Here is a 20,346-nt window from a genome sequence, read left to right on the forward strand (position 1 = left end):
CTGAGCTGCCTGTGTTGTCTTCTGCTTGCAGCTCACTGTTTGGATTTCAGAAGCTTCATGAAGATGGCGCCAGAACGAAGGCCCTGTTGATGAAGGTAGTGAATCTAACTGGATGTATTTTGCAACCGAGCAGCACCCGGGTTTACGGGACTCTCTTGAATCTGACATTAGTCGTGCATGGCGGTGAATTTGCTTTCAAGTGGCAAGCCAGTCTGAGTGGCCCTCTCGCTACGGAGACCAAGGCCAGCTAGCCGCAGCCCCTCTTAGCCAGGCAGCTAGCTCGCTAGTTAGCTACCCTCTTCCGATGAACAGCGACCCTGCACCTGCGGCTAACGCCGTCTCGCTGGCCCGCCCGTGTATCCGGCTAACTACTGCTCCCTTCATTTGCCCGTAAAGTTAGCATATGTTAATGTTTCCCTTTTCTTTTTTTTTCGGAAACCGCCCTTCCCCTTTAGCTGGATAGCTATCCCATACAGCCCCGTGTACTTGTACCACTACCAAGACAACGTCGTCACGGATTTGTGTAACACATACTGGAAACGGTGCTGCACTATAATGAGTAAAGTTTTATGTCACATTGAAATTGTGTAATTGTAGCTGCTAAGATATCCCTCCCACCCAACCTCAAACACATTGGTACTCGTATGTCGCGAAAACATCGGTGGGAGTAACGGAAAGGCTGTAGCTTTCTTCGGGGTGCACCACTGACGTTATTTGGTAAGGTTAGCTGGTGCCCGTAGCAGTTGCATTTCGTCTCGTCTTTGGCACAGTCTGGGGTGTTTTATGGCATTGCGTTGGCCCATTTAAAACACTTTCGGGGGGCTGCTGTGCTCATTTGTGTGTGCGTGTGTGTTTGGTGTCCGCGTGAACGAGTTGACAAACGTTACAAGTAACGTTAATGGCTGGCTTGCCTGTCCAAGATGGCGGGACATGGCGGAGTGACACTGGTAGCTATATAACCTATTTGCCGTGAACATTTTTCGGACCCGTTCGTGTGCTCGCTAAAGCGTGGCTCGGGTTTTCTCACGGGTCTCGGCCCTCCGTAAAAACGTGTCCCTCTCGCTGACCTAGGTGGTGTCACGGTCCTTTGTTTACAGTTTCCATTGGCCCTGCCTTGGACTCTGCATGTGCTCTCGAAGCTGCGTGTTGAACAGGCACAGTCTACCTGTGTGCCTAACATGTCGCTTGGCTAACAAAGAGCAAAGCCCTCTCTCTCCTGAATGCATCGCAGAACTGTGGAAGATGGGGAGAAAGACAGTGCTGCTGACAGCTCGTGGTATATTTTTGGTTTGTTTTTTCGGGGTGGGTGGGGGGTCCGTGAATCTTGTTCACTAGGTGGTGTGGGATGCCTGGGAAGTGTTCCTTTCGCGTTAGCAGCAGAACGCAAGAGGAGTGTGCCCTGCTTCCAAGCTGAAAGCGATTAATGCACAATGCTTGAATCAAAGTGCATTTGCTTTTAAGTGTGGCACATATGTATGCTTTGAGTCTTGTTTGGTCATATGTCCTGTGGAAACAGCTTTGGTTTCAGGGGCTAAACAGGTGATATTGTGCCTTTTATTATTGGGAGGACAGCATTATAAACAGTCTTTCTTTATAGTGCTGACAGACTGCCCTGCATCCATAGATAGCTTCCCAGTCCAGCTAACTTAAAGTGTTAGCTGTGTCTTTGTTGCTGTCTACAACCAACAGATATGATTCAGAAACAATTTATATAAGCTATAAGGGACCCTTAATGCAGGGTCCTTTCTAGCATACTGTTAGTTTCCAGTACTTGTGCATCTGTTAACCTTTCCCATGTGGATTTAAGGTTTGACAGCACTGCAGTTGATTTAAGTCGGTTTATAGCTGTAATGCACAGAAAATTTTTACCAGATTGAGAGTTGCATGTGGGATACCGTTGTTGTCCATGCAGAAAATAAGTACAAGTTTTGGGGTTACCTTATAGTTCTCTCAACTCCCCCCAAAAATAATCATCAAACAAACACATATGTGGTGGGCTCACGAGCCGCTCACTTTAGCAATGTTCACTCATTTTGTTGCTTTCTGCGTTGAATACATGCGAATGATTTGGTGGGTTTCACATCTCCATTCCCACTTGCAGCTTTTTAGTTCAGAACAGTAGCCCTGTCTGGCACTTTGTACTGGTTGTGTCGCTCGCGCTGTTGCTAGGTCTACTTGTGGATGGGAGTGGGTTTAACGTTGCTTGACAGAACTAGGTCATTGTATCACAACCCGTTATCGGACAGCAATGACGTAAATTTAGACTAACTAGGTGGAAGAGAAACTTTCAGCTTTGGTGTGTGCTTTTTTTCTGTCTTAAGTGCGACGGTTGGCAAAATGCTTACAGCAAGGAGGGTCTTCGAGTGGGGTGGCTGATGGCTTTTTGGGTGGAGTTCATGTGCTCTCCTCAGTCCACACACACTCATGTGAAAGCTAGATATTTGGATGCTTCTTCTGTTGCGTCTGAGGCGCTGGCTGTGCTGCGGCTCTGAAATGGTTAAGGTCATTTACAGAGGACAGCTCTTTCCCACAGGGATTAACTTAAATAATGCTAGTTGCAGACATTTAACATGCTGTTTGACTGTTACATACTGTTTGAGTCATTAGCATGGACGCAGGATAGAAAGCAACCACCATTCATGCTACACTTGGAAGCTGAATCCCACACTTCTGCCACTAAGTCTTTGTAGGACATTTGTTTAGATAACTGTAGACCTGAACTGAGATATTGGCCATTGAAGCTCATTGTTGCCTCGCATTAAGGTTGCTCTAGCGTCAAATCACTCAGTACCCACAGCTACTAAAAAGACCATGCGTTATCAGTCAGTAATTCCAGCCCCATCTTTCACAGCCATGTAATGAGTGATTGTCTCTATTAGAGCTTTTTGTATTTCCACGGAGTGAGTAAAAATGTGTCCACAAACTACTTGGTCTTATGATGAATAATGCCAAAAGTGGGTCTGTTATGCTGATTCCAGTTCCATATGTTTGTTCTTGGGCTGTAAGAGGTAGCTTTGCATGTATCGCAGGTCATGATTGTCCTTATTTATCTTATCTTGAGAATTGTTTAGTCTGAAACAAGTAATAGTACCTCCAACCTAACCCTCCCTTTAAGGGATCTTTCTTCTGAATGGCTTGCAGAATGTTAGAACAACAGGTTTGGCTATGATAGCCATATTAAGGAATATCCCCCGTTCTGACACATCGGCAGCAGAAAGACTGTGACAAAAATGTTTAGAATTGAGCATATAGAGCAGTCCGAAGCCTGAGCTCTAGGATCACTTTCATAAAGGCTGGTGATATTATTTGAAACAGAATATAAATGACAGAAATAAATCTTCCTGCTGTATTGTAAAAAACATTCAAGAATTTTTCTTCCTGCCCTCCCTCCAGTAAATTAAATGTACTGCAAGTACAGGTACTTCACAAGAATGTCCGAATGCTATAAAAATGTTAATAGTATTAACATAATACATAATACTGTTTTGAGCAACTGCAGGTCAGTTCAGTTGTTGGCAAGGTTGTGTGCAATGATGTCATACGCCCCTGCATGAATGAGGTACTCTAAATACCATGGTATTAAGAGTATGCCAATATCTGACAATAGAGAAGTGGCCAACTTGTGGCTATCTGTGCAGGGCGGAGCCACACTCCATAGTCCTGAACATGTTCAGGTTCTTCCATAGTACTGCTTTGGTAGGTTATCTGTGTATTTGACCAAGTTCTCACATTATATTAAGTCGTGCACTAGCTGAAAATAGAAGTTTGTTTTGTATACTTTTGTATGTGACACAATGATGGCTTGGTGCTTATTTGAAGCTGATGGCACATTTAGTGCAGATTAAAATACAGCTGTGTTTATCTGTGCACATGTTTTATGGAATCAAGCTGCATTAGTCTGAGCTGACGGAGGTGTTCAGTTAGAGACCATGTCTGTGCTGTGAGTTCAACTACATATGTAGGTTAAATAATCAATGTATTTATTTTTTTTAACATGAGGTAGTACACAGCTTCTATATGGGTAACACTATGCATGTGCACAGGGCTCATTCACGAGTACTGCTGCAGACAGTTGAGTATGCTCTACTTTGTTTTAGGCGCTAAAGAGGGAATGAAAAGTTGTTAATTTTGCAACAGTGCTGCTGTTTTTGACCAGGCAATCATACCTGTCAAGTTCCAGATATGGGTGGTTTTAACCTGGCTGCTCTAGCACAAATGTTTGTACCACTCATATAAAACCAATAATAAATTAAAACGTAAAGAAATCGGAAAATGTTTTTATTTATGTGCATGCTGCTTTTGTTCTTTTTGTTGGGCTGCTGGTTTAGCTTACTGAGTTTTGCAGGTGACCCATGTGCTGTAAGGCCCAAGTTCAAATCCGCCCTCAGGCCGTTTACTGTGCGTCTTGCCTACTATCCTGTTAAAGAAAGTCTATAAGCCCAAACAGTATAGTTTTTTAAAAAAAGACTTTGACCTGTAAGCAGGTTAAAAAGTCTTCTAGTGGAGTTTTGAGACTGACTGTGGAATAATGTTGAACTCAAGTCATCGCTCATTTGTTTGCCGTTAAATCATTTGGCTGCATCTTTAGTTTAACTTACTATTGCACTGTACTGTAAATATGCAGTATTATTAAAGTTTTTTTTTTTGGGGGGGGGGGGGGGGGGGGTGATTGTGGTCAAATGTTCAAACAGCAAGTTCCTACACATGCTTGATTTAGCAGATATGTTTATTTGTATTATTAAATATAATAATAAAATACAATTTAAAACACCAGATGCTGTTTTTGACACAATCCTTAAGGATTTGTGTCCTCCTGGGATTGAACAGAGGATCTTTTGCTTGTTGGGCAAATGTGTAAACCACCGTACTATGTCTGATGTCTGCTTTCCTAAATCCAAAATGCGTTCACACGGAGTCATGTGAAATCACAGGTGATGGTATGTTTTTTTTTAAGAGGACAGTATGTGAATACAATGTGGGGGAAGTATTAACAGAAGTTTAAAAAAATAAATAAGTGCAAGTGCAAAATTATGTCAGATTCTGACTGTGATTTTTGTTCATTTTTAATTAACTGCCTAGCTCTTATAGATGCACTGTACTAAACTCTTGAGCCACCCCTCATTTCTTTTTATTTAGCTTTGATTGAGCCAGGCTAAAATGTTTGCAGTGGTTAATGTTATATAAACGCTATATTAGCTGTAAAGCTAACACATTGTACCTAACATTATTCCTCATGGTCAGGCTGCTCCACAACCATTCTAACATTTCAGTCTGTGTCCTGTCAACGAAATATAATGTTAACATTAGAAATAAACAACTACCATCATGTCTGTGACTTATAACCACTTTTTTAAGAGAGAAGTTTATTTACATGGGGTGATCAAACAATAGTACAGGTACTGGTGCCAACTACTGAATTTTTTAAATTTGTCTGCAGTGTAGTCTTGAATCTCTGTAGATTGAATAATTACACCAAATATTATTGTTCTTACGGTTACTATTAATGTAGCAGTACAGTGTTCCCTCATTTATCGCGGGAGGTACGTTCTAAAAATAACCCACGATAGGTGAAATCCGCAAAGTATACAACTTTATCATTTACAGCTATTATAGATGTTTTAAGGCTGTAAAACCCCTCACTACACAGTTTTCTCACAGGCACAAACGTTTTTACACTTTTGTCTCTTGTTTAAACACTCTCAAAGTTCAAACCTTGGTCAAAAAATCAGCCCAGTATTATAGAATGAAACCAAAGGCATCCACAGGTGCCTTTTATGGTGCAAAACGTTTCGTCGACATTGTGTTTGTTGGGGAGGAAATGTACAAATATACACTACAGCACTTCAGAGTCACAATGCTAGCGATCGAAGATTTATGTAAATTTGACAAGCTGAAACTAGGACAGGGCGATATGACCAAAAATATTTATCACGATATACATTTGAAAATTTGCAATATAACAATATAACTGACGATATAATTGACACTAGACAAAATACTTTACAACTCCACAACTTTATTAGTGCAAAAAACAAAACAATGTATTTTCACTTAAACAAGCAGCTGTTTTTTATGTGCATTAAAGTTATATGAAAATATTCCTTGCTGACAGTTTAACCAAAAGACATTTCCAGTGGAAATTGGCTGACATATCCTCAGCATAACCACGTATAATATCCACAAAACCTAAAAAGAGGTTATACACACACAATGCGGTAATATTATGTTGAAGCACAGTACGTATCACTCTGCGAGGCTCCTGCCTACGATAGCCGTAATGCTCAGACAATTCATCAAGCGGCGCGAGTTCATAGCTTACCAAAGTCGTACTAAAACATTTGACAGATTTTCGAGCGCCATGTACGACATAAAATCGTTTCGAGGTCAGTAAACACAACCAGAATTCATACATAAGGCACACGGGATTATAAACGGCACTGTCGATTTTCAGAAAAATCAAAGGATTGATTTTAAGTGTGCCGTATTTTCCAAAAAAACACGGTAATAATGACGGCCCACTAGCATGCGCTACCAAAAATAGTGCTTTATTGTGTATCTGACGGACGAAAGCTAAACCAGTTCCACACCACTGAAGTTGCAGCATTTTTGCAAACCAATTCTGGTTCATCCGTTTCATTCAACGATCCGCTTTCGCCCTTCTCATTCTCTGTCGCCGCCAAGCTTTTTCTGCCATGTGCGTATGTAAACAAAGGCACAGCGCATGTGCGTTTTACCCATATTCTATCGAGATATTTCGTTTTCTTATCATTGCCCAACATTATACTAGTATTACCGTAAACGGTATGATATGGCCCAGCCCTAGCTGAAACCATTCTGTACTGTACAGGAGACGCGGCACGGAGGAGACTGATTGACAGTGGTCTACAGCCAATCAGGACGCAGAACATAATGCACTGTAAAAAAAACAAAACAGAAAAACCAAAACAAACAAACAGCATGCAAAATTGCACAAAAAAAATCTGTAAAAACAGCGAGGCTGCGAAAGGTAAACCATGTTATAGCGAGGGACCACTGTAACCATAAAAGGTAAGGTTGTGGAATATGAAGGTACTAGACTATCCATTGATCAGGTAATGCTTTTAAGTAGAGGTCTTGTTTTTTTGTTGTTGTTTTTTTTTTTTGGTAGCGTTAATGTTGTACAGTTAGCGAGTGTTTTCAAAAGTGCTCAAATAGCCCAGTTTAACCTGGAGAAGATTGCAATGGCTCCTGCAACATGTTCTGCTGCCATGGCTGGGATAAATTCATGATGAAAAGCAGAAAATCGGCTGTCACAGATGATAACTTCAAAAAGTCTGAAGATGCTAATGCATTCCCTCCTTGCAGTGCCTTAGCCCTCCAGAAACCTAGGGTAGACCCTGAATATTCATTCAAAATAAATGAATGAAAGAAAAAAAATCCAGGACATTCAAAACCACCATAATTCAGCATAATATTCTTATTACCTTCATAGCTCACAGGACCATATCACCTTTTTTCTCCATCTCTGTTGAAATAACCGTGGCCAGTCATTTCTGAAGAACTGAACTCTGAAATGTGCATTGATCTTTGTGATCAGTGGTTATAAATGTCGTCAGAGATTCTCCTAGATTGACATGTTTTTCTGTTGTTTGTTTTTACTTACATATCACCCTAGAGCTCAAGGATCAAGTTCATCGGGTGTCCACTGTTAAAAACAATATTAAACCACGTTTACTCACTTATTTATGATCAAAATGCAGATGTGACTCTAGCTGCTGTGTAGAAAAACGATCCGATGTATGACGGCAGCCGAACCCTCCTGCCATTCATGCTCCAACAGTCAGCCTTTTTTGAAAGTCTTGCCTTCAGTGATCCCAAATCAGATGATCATGTTACAAAGTACGATTAGGTTTTACTTCCTTAACTTTGGCCTGCAATAAACGTGCGTCGAAGTACTTGCATTTTCTGTTTCTCTACTTATTCACTTGAGATTTTCCTCTACATTTTCACCCACACATTTATACATTTAAATTTTGTCCCACAGCAACAACACAAATGTTGACCGTACATTTCTGGTACAGAAGTCCAATTGAGATGAGCAACGTTTTTGCTTCTATAGTTTTGTTTTTGTTTTGTTTTTTGTAGCAGTTTGGTATCAATTTTAAAATGGAAGAAAATGAATATCCACGTTTCAATCTATTGTACAAATATTTGATATTCAGTATTTCCGTCCATTATCTTCATCTTATCCAATTGAGGGTTGTGGGGAGGCTGTTATAGGGCATAAGGCAGAAAACACCCTAGACAAGATTGCTAATCTGTTGCAAGGCCAACACATAGAGATGGTAACCACTGGCATTTACAGGCAATTTTAGAATGACTAATTTGTCTAGCTCCATGCATGTTGTTAAGACTGTAGGAGGGAGCCAGAGTAGCTGGACAGAACACGTAGACTCTACAAAAAGACCCCAGGTTGGATTTGAGGTTGCTGGAAGGTAACAGTGCTAACCACCACACCGTGAGACTTCTGCCTCTCCTCTTTAATCAAACATGCATAGAAATACAGTAAATAAGTTTGTACAATTCTAACAAATTTGAAAGTCAATATTTGGTGTGACCACTTTTATTCTTCTGTAATCTCTTAGGCAATTTTTCTTGTAGTTTCTTAAGCAATCTTTAGGAACAGTTCTCCAAGCTCCTTGAAGGACATTCAAAGGTTGTCTTTGGATGTTGCGGTTCGGACTCTGGGGAGGCCAGTCCATGACTCATAGTGTTCACTGTGTGCTTTTCTGTCCTGGTATGCTTTTAATGCATTGGCAGTGTGTTTCGGATCAAGTCATGCTGAAAAATGTCAATTTTGGGTTCATCACTCCATAAGACCCGTTGCTACTGATATTCAGTCCAGTTGTTGTGTAATTTGGCGTACTTTCTTTTTCTCCCTGTTTCCCTTCCTTCCACTGAGACCACTTGTGATTAGGATTCAGTGAACAGTAGATGATCTACTGTTAGATGCATCTCTCAGGTCTTGTGTCACGTCTTTGCTGGATGTTTTTCCTGTTTCTTAAGGACATGACTTTCAGATACTGTTAATCTGCTGTAAATAGATGTTTAGGCCTGTCACTTCTTCTTTTGGCTGTCACTTGTCTGGTTTTCTCAACGTTTTCAAGGACACACTGAAGATCATGATAAGATATGTGAAGTATTTGTCTTATAGCTCAAAACAAACAAACAAAACCTCAGTTTTTGTTTGTCAAACTGTTATCTTTGGCATTTTTCTTAGAGTCAAAGGAAGGTGAACAAGTGATATGTTTTTGGAACAATTTGCTAGAAACAAAGTGCCTAAAGATGAAATGTAATATTGGTTCTTTACAAAGTTATGTGTAGACAAAACACTGGCTAATCTCTTGAGTTAGGCATCTGAAAAATGAATAAAAAACTCAATAAAAAATTTTGATAGAGCTTTAGAAAGCCTGCAGAATTATTACTCAAACCCAAGACTTAGTTGGTCTTGTTCTTGAGCAAGATCAAGCCAACTGACCAGCCAGGGACTGCAATCGGCAGATTTCCAGCATTCTTGGCCCTGACTGATGACCGGCTCATAATTCTCCTATAGGTGCTTCTAGTTAATTGGAAGTTTTTCCTCCCTGGTCTGGAAAGCACAATAGCGTTGTTTGCATAATGCCTTTTGCGAATCACTTACCACCAGACTCTTAATGTTTTTCTTGTCAATAAGTTGTGGCGATGCAATTGGAACAGCTGCACTAGTGTCCACCTTCCACCTTTATTTTTTCCTCTGCTTGTGGGCATCTTTCTTCAGTATATAAGGGTAGACTCGCACTTGTCAGTGTATGCTTCTGGAAGACTTGTAGCTTCAGGATATGCACTCCCCGGACTGCTTACATTTGAAGAAAAGACAGCAAGTAATTTATCTGCAAGGCTGAGATTTAGAAAACCTCATGCTTACATTTAAACTACAAAACTAAAAAGAGATGCTCAAAATTTCTCTGAAAAGTCTTCAGACGTAGCCAAACGTGCTCAAGTATTATTGCTGTAAATCTGTCCTCGGCTGTTGTCGCTCTTCACATTTTGTTCTGTTTTTCTTTCCCTAGTGGTGTTTGCTGCTGCATTTCTCCTTCAGTCTTTCATCACAATGATAACCATGTAAAGTAAAAGCTTTTGATTACATAACTGCTTCTTGGAAATGGCAGCGCTACCCAACAAAGGCAAACAGAGGTCCTTTTTCAGTGTGTTTGGTAGTTATTTCTCCATTTAAAAGCTGTGGTTGAACTGGCCTGTCCACAAAGACGACAGATAAAACGTTCCCTCCTTCTGCATGTGCTTGGAAGTGCATTCTTAGTTTCTCTTACTTGAGCAGCTGGCTCTCCTCAGCTCGGAGTGGCAGAACGGCTGCCACGCTCGGCGTCGAGCACCAGCTGGGCCATCTTTGATGCGATCTCAGTGTGGCACCAAAGAAACGATGTGCAAGGCGAGGTCACGGGTTGTGTTTGTTTGCCCTGGTGCAGCAGGGGAAATGGACAACATGTGCTTGATTTCTTTTCATGGCTCGGACTTCCTTCATGGTCACAGTTAAACAGATGCATAACTGGAGAGCAATAACAGCGAATAGCCCGTTTCTGACACAATATCAGTGCATAAATTGTTATAATTACTGCCATGGGTACAGCGAGGGCAGATAGGTGGAGAATTTTTTAAATTTATTTATTTAATTTCACAGATGTGGCTGATAAATCTTTTATTTTGTGAAACTTTTTTGCGGTCAGTCAACTCCAAACACAGTGTTGAATCATTTGCTGCTGGAGCTGCTTTACTAATTTGCTTTCAGTTTTCCAGTAGTGTATTAATATTAGGGCTGTGCGATATGACCAAAAAGCTCATATCCCGATATAAGACATCTATCGTCCCGATAACGATATAAATCACAAAATTTTAACATTTTCTGTAAATTCTGTGAATCTCGGGCAGCTCGACTTGCGTGAATTGTTTCCAGCTGGGCGTCGTGTACCTGGAGTCGAGTGTTTTAACAGATGCATAAAACTATACATTTTTAGTCATAAGTTGTAACAGCCGCTGTTTTCTTTGAGTATTTATTACACAGCGTGCTGCGGGGAAAAGCCTGTTCTAACGTTTGAGTCTAAGGTTTATTTTTTAGCACCTAACGGTTCTTTTTTGCTTCTCATCCGTAAACGCTGCATACTCTTTCACGTGATTTAGTTTATTTTGAAAAGTCTCAACAGGATCTTGAGCTTTATTGTGAAAGGTTTATGTGGAAAAAAAACAAGCAGACGGCGTAGCCACGCAATGGTTTTACCATCATTGTTGCTAACGACAACGCATAAAAACAGTCGCTTGTTCGTCCGTATCGTGGTTATATTAAATATAAGAGACAGAGAGAAGAAATTAATATAGCCACTACAGTGACCATCAAAACAGTGAAAAATATTGCCATAAACAGTTTATTTTGCGACACCACGAAACAAACGATAGCGTAATAGGAAACGATAGACGTTTTTATATCGTCATCCGATATATATCGTTATATTGAACAGCCCTAATTAATAATGCCATCACAACAAGAAGTAATATGAGATGATAACATGAATGTTTGTTATCATCTTATCATGATAATTCTTTTCATGTCAGTTGATGTCTATGATGATATAAATCGAGTCATTATTTATGCCAGTTTTTAAGGTCCCTGTTTTCTCCTGAGATGCAAAGTTGTAACTTAATTTTTGGTTAAAATATTTGATTAAATTTTTCATTCTGACCAGTCAGAAGCTTCAGGTGTTATAGAAGAACACAAACTAAATGAAAAACTGAAGTCTTTGGTCAGTTCCAAATAAATAATGTAGATAAAACTAGAAGTTAGAATTACTAGACACCCTGCGATATGATGATGTTGTCATTTTTACATTTTGCGATATGATGACTACTCTTGGTTGCTGGGGATCAGTCCGCCAGGGCCTTCTGTTCCTGGTCACCGCCCGGAACACATTGCACCTGATCCCTACGGCGCCTCCTGCGGGTAGTGGGCTTGCAGGAGGATGTGCCCATGTCCCTTTTTCAGGCTATGCCCGGCCGCCCTCGGGCAACCTCCCCAGGCCTGGCTCCAGGGCAGACCCCTGGTAACCCTGTCCCGGGCAGGGTGAACTGTTCCCTGGATCTTTCACTCATAGGGGTCTGAACCTGAGTCTGAACTCCTCACCCTCAGAGATGGGGTGAGGAGTTCAGCCATCCGAGAGCGGCTCAGAGTAGAGCCACTGCTCCTCCACATCAAAAGGAGCCAGTTGAGGTGGTTCTGACAAGGATGCCTACTGGGTGAGGTGTTCTGGGCATGTCCCACCAGGAGGAGGCCCCGGGGCAGACCCAGGACACGCTGGATAGATTATATTTCTCGACTGGCCTGTGAACGCCTTGGTGTTCCCCAGAAAAGCTGGAGGAGGTGGCTGGGGAGAGGGAGGTCTGGGTTTAGGCTGCTCCCCCCACGACCCAGTCCCGGATAAGCGGTAGGAGATAGATGGATGGATATGATGAGTATTGCATTGCAGTCCATCACATTTTTTTCAACAGAAAATGATGCCCTTAAAGTTAAACTTTGTCAGTATCCAGTTAGATAAAGTTATCTCACTTCAGGTTTTTCCCCCCCTGAAAAAAGAAGCACACCAAACACTGTCACTAAATTGGCTATAAATGATGCCATAACACAGGGTTAAAGTTGCCAGCTATATATGCATTCTGGTTCTGATAATACAGCAATTAACTGTTAGAAATGATCAAAAATCATCATCTGTTGTTCTTCACATAAACAGAAGTCTGTAGGAATAGAACCAGAATCCAGCCAGCTGAGCCGAGTCCCCTCAAGTTGTGCTCATTTTAAGGACTCATTCAAACGGATGGCACCATGTTGCAAATTGGTCTGCATTTATAAATTAGACAGCAATTCTTTGTAAACCTTCCAACAATCTCTGTGAGAGCGATTGCAATCAGTCCAAATCAGACTGCAACTGTTTGCAGAAAGGTTGCCTCATACAAGGCAACCTGTGCCAATCACCTTCAGATCAACACCACCATAAGCTGTGATCTGTCACAAAACGTGAAAAAATTCAAAACAGTCATCAGGCAGTTGTGTATTTTTTTTATTTGGATGTAGGGAGGCTTCTGTTTTTACTCGTGTGATTGAGCCGTTAGCTTGCTCTAAATTACGAGGTACAGTTGACAAGCTAAGTGTGTCCAGTGTTGGATGATTTGTTTGTTTTTTGGGTTGAACTGATTTAATGCAAGTTTGGTCAGCTGACTTAGGTGCATGAGATTAGCTCTCTTGTTCATAGCATTCCCAAAGTGTTTTCATTTATTTAATAAAATATCAGTATTTGGTGTCCAGGACTGCAAAGTCTTGTTTGTTGTGTACAGTAATACTGTTGCTCGGGTTGTCATTAGCATTGTCCAATGTTATTTGGTCTTTTTCTCACTCACACTCCTAACATTCTGGTGTGTACGGCATCAGCAGCCCAAACATGAGCTGCCAGCCTATCCTGACATGGCTTTATTCTATTCCAAAAGCATGATTGGCTCGGCTCGGTGCAGCGCTGTTCTTATTGCCATTGGCCTTTCCAGATGTTTGCCAAAACAAGGATGGACTTATTTCTATTGACTTTATATTGACCGTACCTGATTGTTATCATTTTACCTGGTTTCCAGCCCTAATGTACATATGCAGTAAATGTAAGAGCTAAAGACCTCCAGCAGATGCGGAGCTCAGAGTCGGCTGCTGTACTCCCACAGGCAGGAGAGATCTCTACGAGATATACTGCAAAAGCTTTCTTCTGCAGCAAGCTGAAATCCTAACCTGATATTTATCTGCAGAAGAGATTTTGGAAGCTGACGTCAGCCACGCTGTGACTTTGTAAAGTTCTTACACCACGCTTCTTTTCTTTGCAGACGTGGATGTTTGCATGCGACACACAGAATTGAGCCGGTGTTATTTTTGTGTTCCTTCCAGGCTGTTCGGTGCTACGATTCACTCATCCTTAAGGCCGAGGGCAAAGTGGACCCTGAGTTATTCTGCCAGCTGGGCCACTTCAACCTCCTCTTGGAGGATTATCCGAAAGGTGAGTCATCTCTTCTCTTCACCTGCACTGAAGTGGGTTATACGCTCTTTGTTTTTTTTCCTGCCACTGTTTTGGTCGAATAAATGATTTCTATTTCAGCTGTCATGCCTTTTGAGTACGTTTCACATTTTTAAGCACAGTAGTTATTGTTCCTCTAAGAACAAACCTTCAGCTTGCTGCTTAGTCTTTTCCTCTCGTAAATCTCTGTTTGCATCTCCTTACAGCATTATCAGCATACCAGAGGTACTACAGTTTACAGTCAGACTACTGGAAGGTAAGACACGCAGGCCTACACGTTCACTTTCCCTTATTGTTTGTGATATTCTCACCTTCTTTTACTCTCACTCTAACACACACACACACACACACACACACACACACACACACACACACACACATTTCCCACACATACACCGGAAGCACGTTTGGTCTCAGCTGGGTTAGATGTTGGTGTAAGATGCGGTTTCAGGTTTCATGTCAGTCATTTTCACTGTTTCCTGCAAAGTTGACACTTGGCGGTGAACCTAAATTCTAGTTTTGTTTTTTGTTTTTGTTCTTTTTAATCAAATTCTATCAGGTGCTGCAGTGTTATATAATCAGTTAGCCACCAGTTTCTTTTTTCACCCCACTGACGTCTAAATTTATTCTGTCCATTTTAGTAGCACATTAGCAAATCTTCACATAAGTTTAGTACCTTTTGGGTTGCTGTAATTTGGTAGGTTGATTTGCTATAGTTAAAAAAACCCAAAAAACTCCATTGTTTGGTAGCTAAATAATTGCTCACCTTTCTGTCTTTACTCCCAGAATGCCGCCTTTCTGTATGGCCTCGGAATGGTCTACTTCCACTATAATGCCTTTCAGTGGTGAGTGGCAACTTCTTTTTTTTCATTATTATTAATATTATTTCTTCATTTGGATAGACACAGGGTGAGTCTGCTGAGATCATTATTATTTATGTAATAAATGCACTGTGAATCTCTTCTGGGGCTGTTCTGGATTAAAGAGAAAATCACATCGGGGCTGTGGCAGAATGGTGGTAGATGGGGAAAATGTCACGCTGCATTATGCTGAGCATAAGTGGATGGATATCAGCTAAACAAGAAAAAATACTGTTGTTTCTTAATGTTTGCCTTTAAAAAAAATAATTACACTTTTTAAAAACAGATTTCATGTGGCTTATTGGACTAGTAGGCTGATAAGATACAGTAGTTACCTTGATGGTAGGTAGGCTTTGTTGTTTGCTATTGTGGGTGATATAACCTCAAAATTATGTCAAAATATGTCAAGGCAATTTGCAATAATCATATTTATTAAAAAAACAAAAAGAAAACGAAGAACTAAACGAGGTTTCACAGGTGATTGTAGCTTGCGGGCAGCAGTTTTTATTAGTGCAAATAAAAAAGAGGGGTGTTTTCCATCCTTGTTTTATAGTGAGCTGAACTTGTTAACACTAGATTCAGGCAGCAGCTTCAGAGTGCAATAGTTGTGACATGGCATAAATTAAATTCAAGCACAAAAACAGCCACATAGTGTTCCTAGGATGTTTTTAAATGATGATATTCTTTAGTTTTTCACTGACTGTATTATCGTGGCAGTCTCATAAACTCATAAATATCGGTCAAGCTGCGTTCACTTGCACATAAGTACGTATGTAAACTTCAAAACCAAAATAGTCACCATCAAAATAAAAGCAAAGTTTTTGTGATTTTGAGGATAAATCGCAAAAACCAGTAATCCATTCTCTGTTGGAGTTTATCAAAGTGTGTTTGGTGCCTGATGTAAACTTATTTACATTTGAATCCTAATTTCCCATTGACCGCATGTGGGCTGTTCAGGGACCCGTTAGATGAGACAATCAATGCCATTCTCATGCCTAGATTATGGATATGCCTGTTAGCTGGATTTAGATAAAGAATGGTTGGCACCAATTTGTGAATCTATCAGCTACTCTGCTAACTCAGCCTCTGTGGACAATTTGTAAGTGTGTTTTAGGACATTTGAGGGGTGTACCACGAAGCCAGATTAACGGGTTGGCAAGCTGGGTTGAGCTTAAAGTCTGGGTTTTCTGAGTGAATAGTCATGTGATGCGTGGAACGCACCTTTTTACATGAGCACACACAGAGCCTATAGCAGACAGCCTCGCTTAACAGAGGAAGCCAATAACCACCTCATAAAACGGCATCATAAAACAACATCACCAGACAGCAGCCACTGCTTATAAAATGTATCTCAGGAAATAAATCCCTCCTTTGTTCTCCACATGGACTGTTGACCTGCATGCAGCCAAAGAATGCCCATATGTGATTGGTCACTTAGTAATACTCTGTCTACAAGCAGGCTACAAATACTGCTCAAAAGTGATCCAATCCACCGACTGCTCATTTATTAAACCCACACCAAATCCGGGAAGTCTTTGGCAGCAGCACACCTATGATCAGTGTAAAGTATTTGAGCAATTTCAAATATTAAAATTAAAAATATTGGTGTGCTCTACTGATACAAGACAGAACTTGCATGCCTCAGAAGATGGCACTTTGAAACGGCACCAACAGTGAGCGCAACGATTCAAGGGAGCTATCCAAAGAAGCGTGCCTCTGTGATTACACAGCTCAGTTGTAGTCTGTATATGTTTACCAGCTGAAAATCTGCCTTTGATGGTGAGCTGTCCTGTCTTGTTTCCATAGCAACGCCACGGCCTGCAAGAGAGACTCTGTTCTGGCTGAGTTGCCAATAAGAATCAGCTAAATTAGATTCTTCGAGATGCAGACATCAGCAAATCCAGCTGTTAGCAGCTGCAGGCAAATTCCACCGAGGCATCGTTTTCAACACATTTTATTTTCAGAGACATTTTTCAGATGTCAGGACATTTTTACCACTTGCTTCTTTTGTGGTTTCCAGTGGTACATACTGTCGTCTAATGCACGTTTATCTACTATTTGAATTTATTTACCATCACAAATCATCATTATCTGACTCTCACTGGTGCCATTGAATGAAGCGGCCAGTTGAGAGCTGGAGAGCTAACTCAGAGATAATTGTCTTCTTGCACAGATCTGCATCTGTTCTGTTTACAGCCACTTTGGGCGGTTCTGTGAAGGGAGTAGTATGCTCTGTTGTAAGAAATCTTCAGTCTTTGGTCGGTTTTCTATATGAAACGGTCTTTACTGCTTATTGAAGAGGACTCAGGGTGCTTTATATTGTAAGGTAGAGAGCCTACAATAGTAGAGAGAGAATCTGAACACTCAGGTGACCCCCATGAGCAAGCACTTGGTGACAGTGGGAAGGAAAAACTCCCTTTAAACAGGAACCTCTGACAGAACCAGGAGATGAGACAAAGACGCATTGTGGAAGTGGTGAATGTGTGATGATGTAACCTGCGGCACATGAAATGACCAATGTGGTGGGTATAGTGGCGGCTTAAAGGGTGTCCACACAGGAAGTAATGTGTCATTTAGGTCGCAAGCTGACATACTATTTGCATAGAAATTACTAATGAATTTGTTGATGATGAAATGTCATTTAACACATTTCCGGTCAGTTTGGAGCTTGTTAGAAACCCTCAAAAAGCGTTAAATAAAAGCTTAGATTGCTTAAACTTTTTATTGTGTGTAACAAACAGGGTGCGTTCTCAGTTTCCAGGGAAGAAGCATCTTTAGTGTTCAGTAGAAGATGGCACGCTTGCAGCGTGACTGGAATAAGCAGCTGCTGTCGGAGATCAGCTTTTGCTAATACCTCAAGTTTTTCTCTGAATCGAAATGTTTTTATTAATCACCCTTCTCTTTTTTTCTCCCCCGCCCGCCACCGCTTCCTTTTAATTCTCCCACAGGGCGATCAAAGCATTCCAGGAGGTGCTGTACATTGACCCGGGGTTCTCCCGGGCTAAGGAGATCCACCTGCGCCTAGGTCTCATGTTCAAGGTCAACACAGACTACGAGTCAAGCCTAAAGGTACGTACAGCTTAGAGTCGCGCCTCACTCTTGAACGAATCCCGAGAAGCGGCAATGAAGCGAACAAAAGGAAAGGTGGATTTTCTCAACAGCAGCGGTTTCCCACTTCAAGCTGACCTTGAAGCGTGAAACGAGCGAGCAGAGCACGACACAAAAAGGATGGGAGCTCCCATTCAGTGCCTGAATAAGCTGGCAGCTAGTGACAAATACAAGAGGGAATAAGTGATTGATTCTGTGTACTCATTTCTCTCTCACAGCATTTTCAGCTGGCTTTGATTGACTCCAACCCCTGCACTTTGTCCAAAGCTGAAAGTAAGCACCCTTTCTACTTATTTGAGTGTTATGTTATTAATTGTATCTAACCGCTTTTGTGAATATGCATCATTACTTTTTATTCTTTCAGCTCTCCCCTCCGTCTTTTCTCCTTTCACCATCCTTCTGTACGCAGCGTTAGACCGGTGGTCTGCTGCTTTCGCTTCAGTCTACTTAGAGCACTGGAATTATTTGATATGCTGCTCCCATCTCATCTCGCCCGCCGTGCTACCTGTTACCTTGGTGATAGCAATATCCATTTTTGCCTAGGCTCCCGCTGTTTGCCTTTGCTTCTTTGTGTCCCCCCTCACTGCTTTTCTAACTCGCTCACATACGTAGCAAGGGCAGCCCCCATCTTACTCCCCACCCCCCACCCTCTCTCTTTCTCTCGCTTGTTCGTGCTCTCTCTCTCCCTCCTCTCCACTCTCTCTCTCCCTCTCTCTCCCTCTCCATCTGCTGAGAGTCACTCAGGCAGCTTAGATCAGACACTGCAGCGCTCCAGACAAAGGAAGGTGCTGCCAGGAGCACAGCTTACCTACCTGCTCTGTTCATGTAGACTGGGCCAGCCTCGGGTTTCTGACACCTCTTTTTTTTATTGACAGCTCAGCACTACTTTCCAAAGACTTTTGGAAACACACTGAGGAGGGACTCAGTTTTTCTTGAAATGTTGAGTAACCTCTAACACGCTTGTGTTCTTGTCTCTCTCGCTCTCTTTTTTTGTAGTTCAGTTCCACATTGCTCATCTGTATGAGATTCAGGTAAGTGTTTGATGCTTGATTCGACCTGCACTTGAGCTCTGCTTGCTCTCAAGGGTACAAGACTAGATTTGCCCCCACCCCCCCATCTATGCTGAGTAATTGAGAAGGAGGGGGGGTGTAAGTGCTGCATGTCGATTGAATGTGAAACAGCGAGGCGAATAGCTTTGACTTAGCGGTGTAAAAAATAGCAGGGCGTCTGAATGCCGGGGATTGCCCTGTTTCCTATTTTCTCTTTTTTTTTTCTTCCTTTTTTAAAAAATTTGAACTACGTGCTGACAAATTGAGGATGGAGCAGGGTGCTCGAGTGGGTGGCGCGCGGGAGGGGATAGGAGATTACTCTCGGCCGATCGACAGGGTTGCCACGGAAACAAGAAAGTCTGTCTCCCCCTCTTTTGTATGCTGGTGGTCTCCCTCTCTCTGTCTCTGTCTTTATGTAGGTTTCATTGGCGAGGTACAGTAGCTCTCGGCAGCTCAGGGATGCGTTTATCTTTTTTTTTTTTTTTTTTTTTATTATTTTTTATTTTATTTTATTTTATTTTATTTTATTTTATTTTATTTTATTTTATTTTAAATTGTGCTCTGTCAGAACACGCCGCTGCAGTGAAAGACCCCCAGCTAAATTAAGAAGGGTGGGAAGTGCAGTCAGCATGATTACTACATTCCTGTCTCCTGCTGCAGGTTAACAGAGATGGAAAGACGGCCAAAATAGCAACTATAAAAAACTATAAACTAAAAGCTATAGGTCTACACTGTGTTGGTTTTTGTTTGTTTTGTTGTTGTTGTTTTTTTTTTAAACTTTTTTACTCCTTGTTACACTTCCTCTTATCCTTTTCCCATATCCAGAAGAAATACCGGGCTTCCAAGGAGGCTTACGAGAGCCTTCTGCAGACAGAGGATCTTCCTGCGCAGGTGAAGGCCACTACCCTGCAGCAGTTAGGTAAGGTTTTCTAAGGATATATCATAGTTTTGATATTTCTTAAAAACAAACACACAGTTGGGTAATTGGATATATTCCCAGGCTGGATGCATCACACGGTGGAGCAGCTCGGGGACAGAGGAAGCAGGGACAGCTATGCCATCCAGTGTCTGCAGAAGTCTCTGGAGGCCGACCCTAACTCTGGACAGTCCTGGTACTTCCTTGGCAGGTATGCTGCACACCGGAAAAACAGCCTACAGAGGATTGTAGTGTTTGATACTAGTGTGCTCCTTACCTCTGCTTTC

General features: G+C 41.6%; 1 protein-coding gene across 2 annotated transcripts in view; it reads left to right on the forward strand.

Moving 5' to 3' along the window:
- The window catches only part of LOC102791613 (lysine-specific demethylase 6A-like), a 35,991-nt gene that overhangs the window by 624 nt on the left and 15,021 nt on the right, over positions 1 to 20,346 (forward strand). For both annotated transcript variants that reach the window (XM_087836262.1, XM_087836263.1), the window contains exons 2-10: positions 32 to 95; positions 14,000 to 14,108; positions 14,333 to 14,382; positions 14,913 to 14,971; positions 17,935 to 18,055; positions 18,313 to 18,367; positions 19,091 to 19,125; positions 19,969 to 20,062; positions 20,144 to 20,270. In XM_087836262.1, coding sequence (XP_087692388.1) covers positions 32 to 95; positions 14,000 to 14,108; positions 14,333 to 14,382; positions 14,913 to 14,971; positions 17,935 to 18,055; positions 18,313 to 18,367; positions 19,091 to 19,125; positions 19,969 to 20,062; positions 20,144 to 20,270 — 714 coding nt within the window. The remainder of the gene's footprint in view (positions 1 to 31; positions 96 to 13,999; positions 14,109 to 14,332; positions 14,383 to 14,912; positions 14,972 to 17,934; positions 18,056 to 18,312; positions 18,368 to 19,090; positions 19,126 to 19,968; positions 20,063 to 20,143; positions 20,271 to 20,346) is intronic.

This window comes from Neolamprologus brichardi, chromosome 23 (genome assembly GCF_056152115.1).
Source record: "Neolamprologus brichardi isolate AB-2024 chromosome 23, ASM5615211v1, whole genome shotgun sequence".
NCBI lineage: Eukaryota > Metazoa > Chordata > Actinopteri > Cichliformes > Cichlidae > Neolamprologus > Neolamprologus brichardi.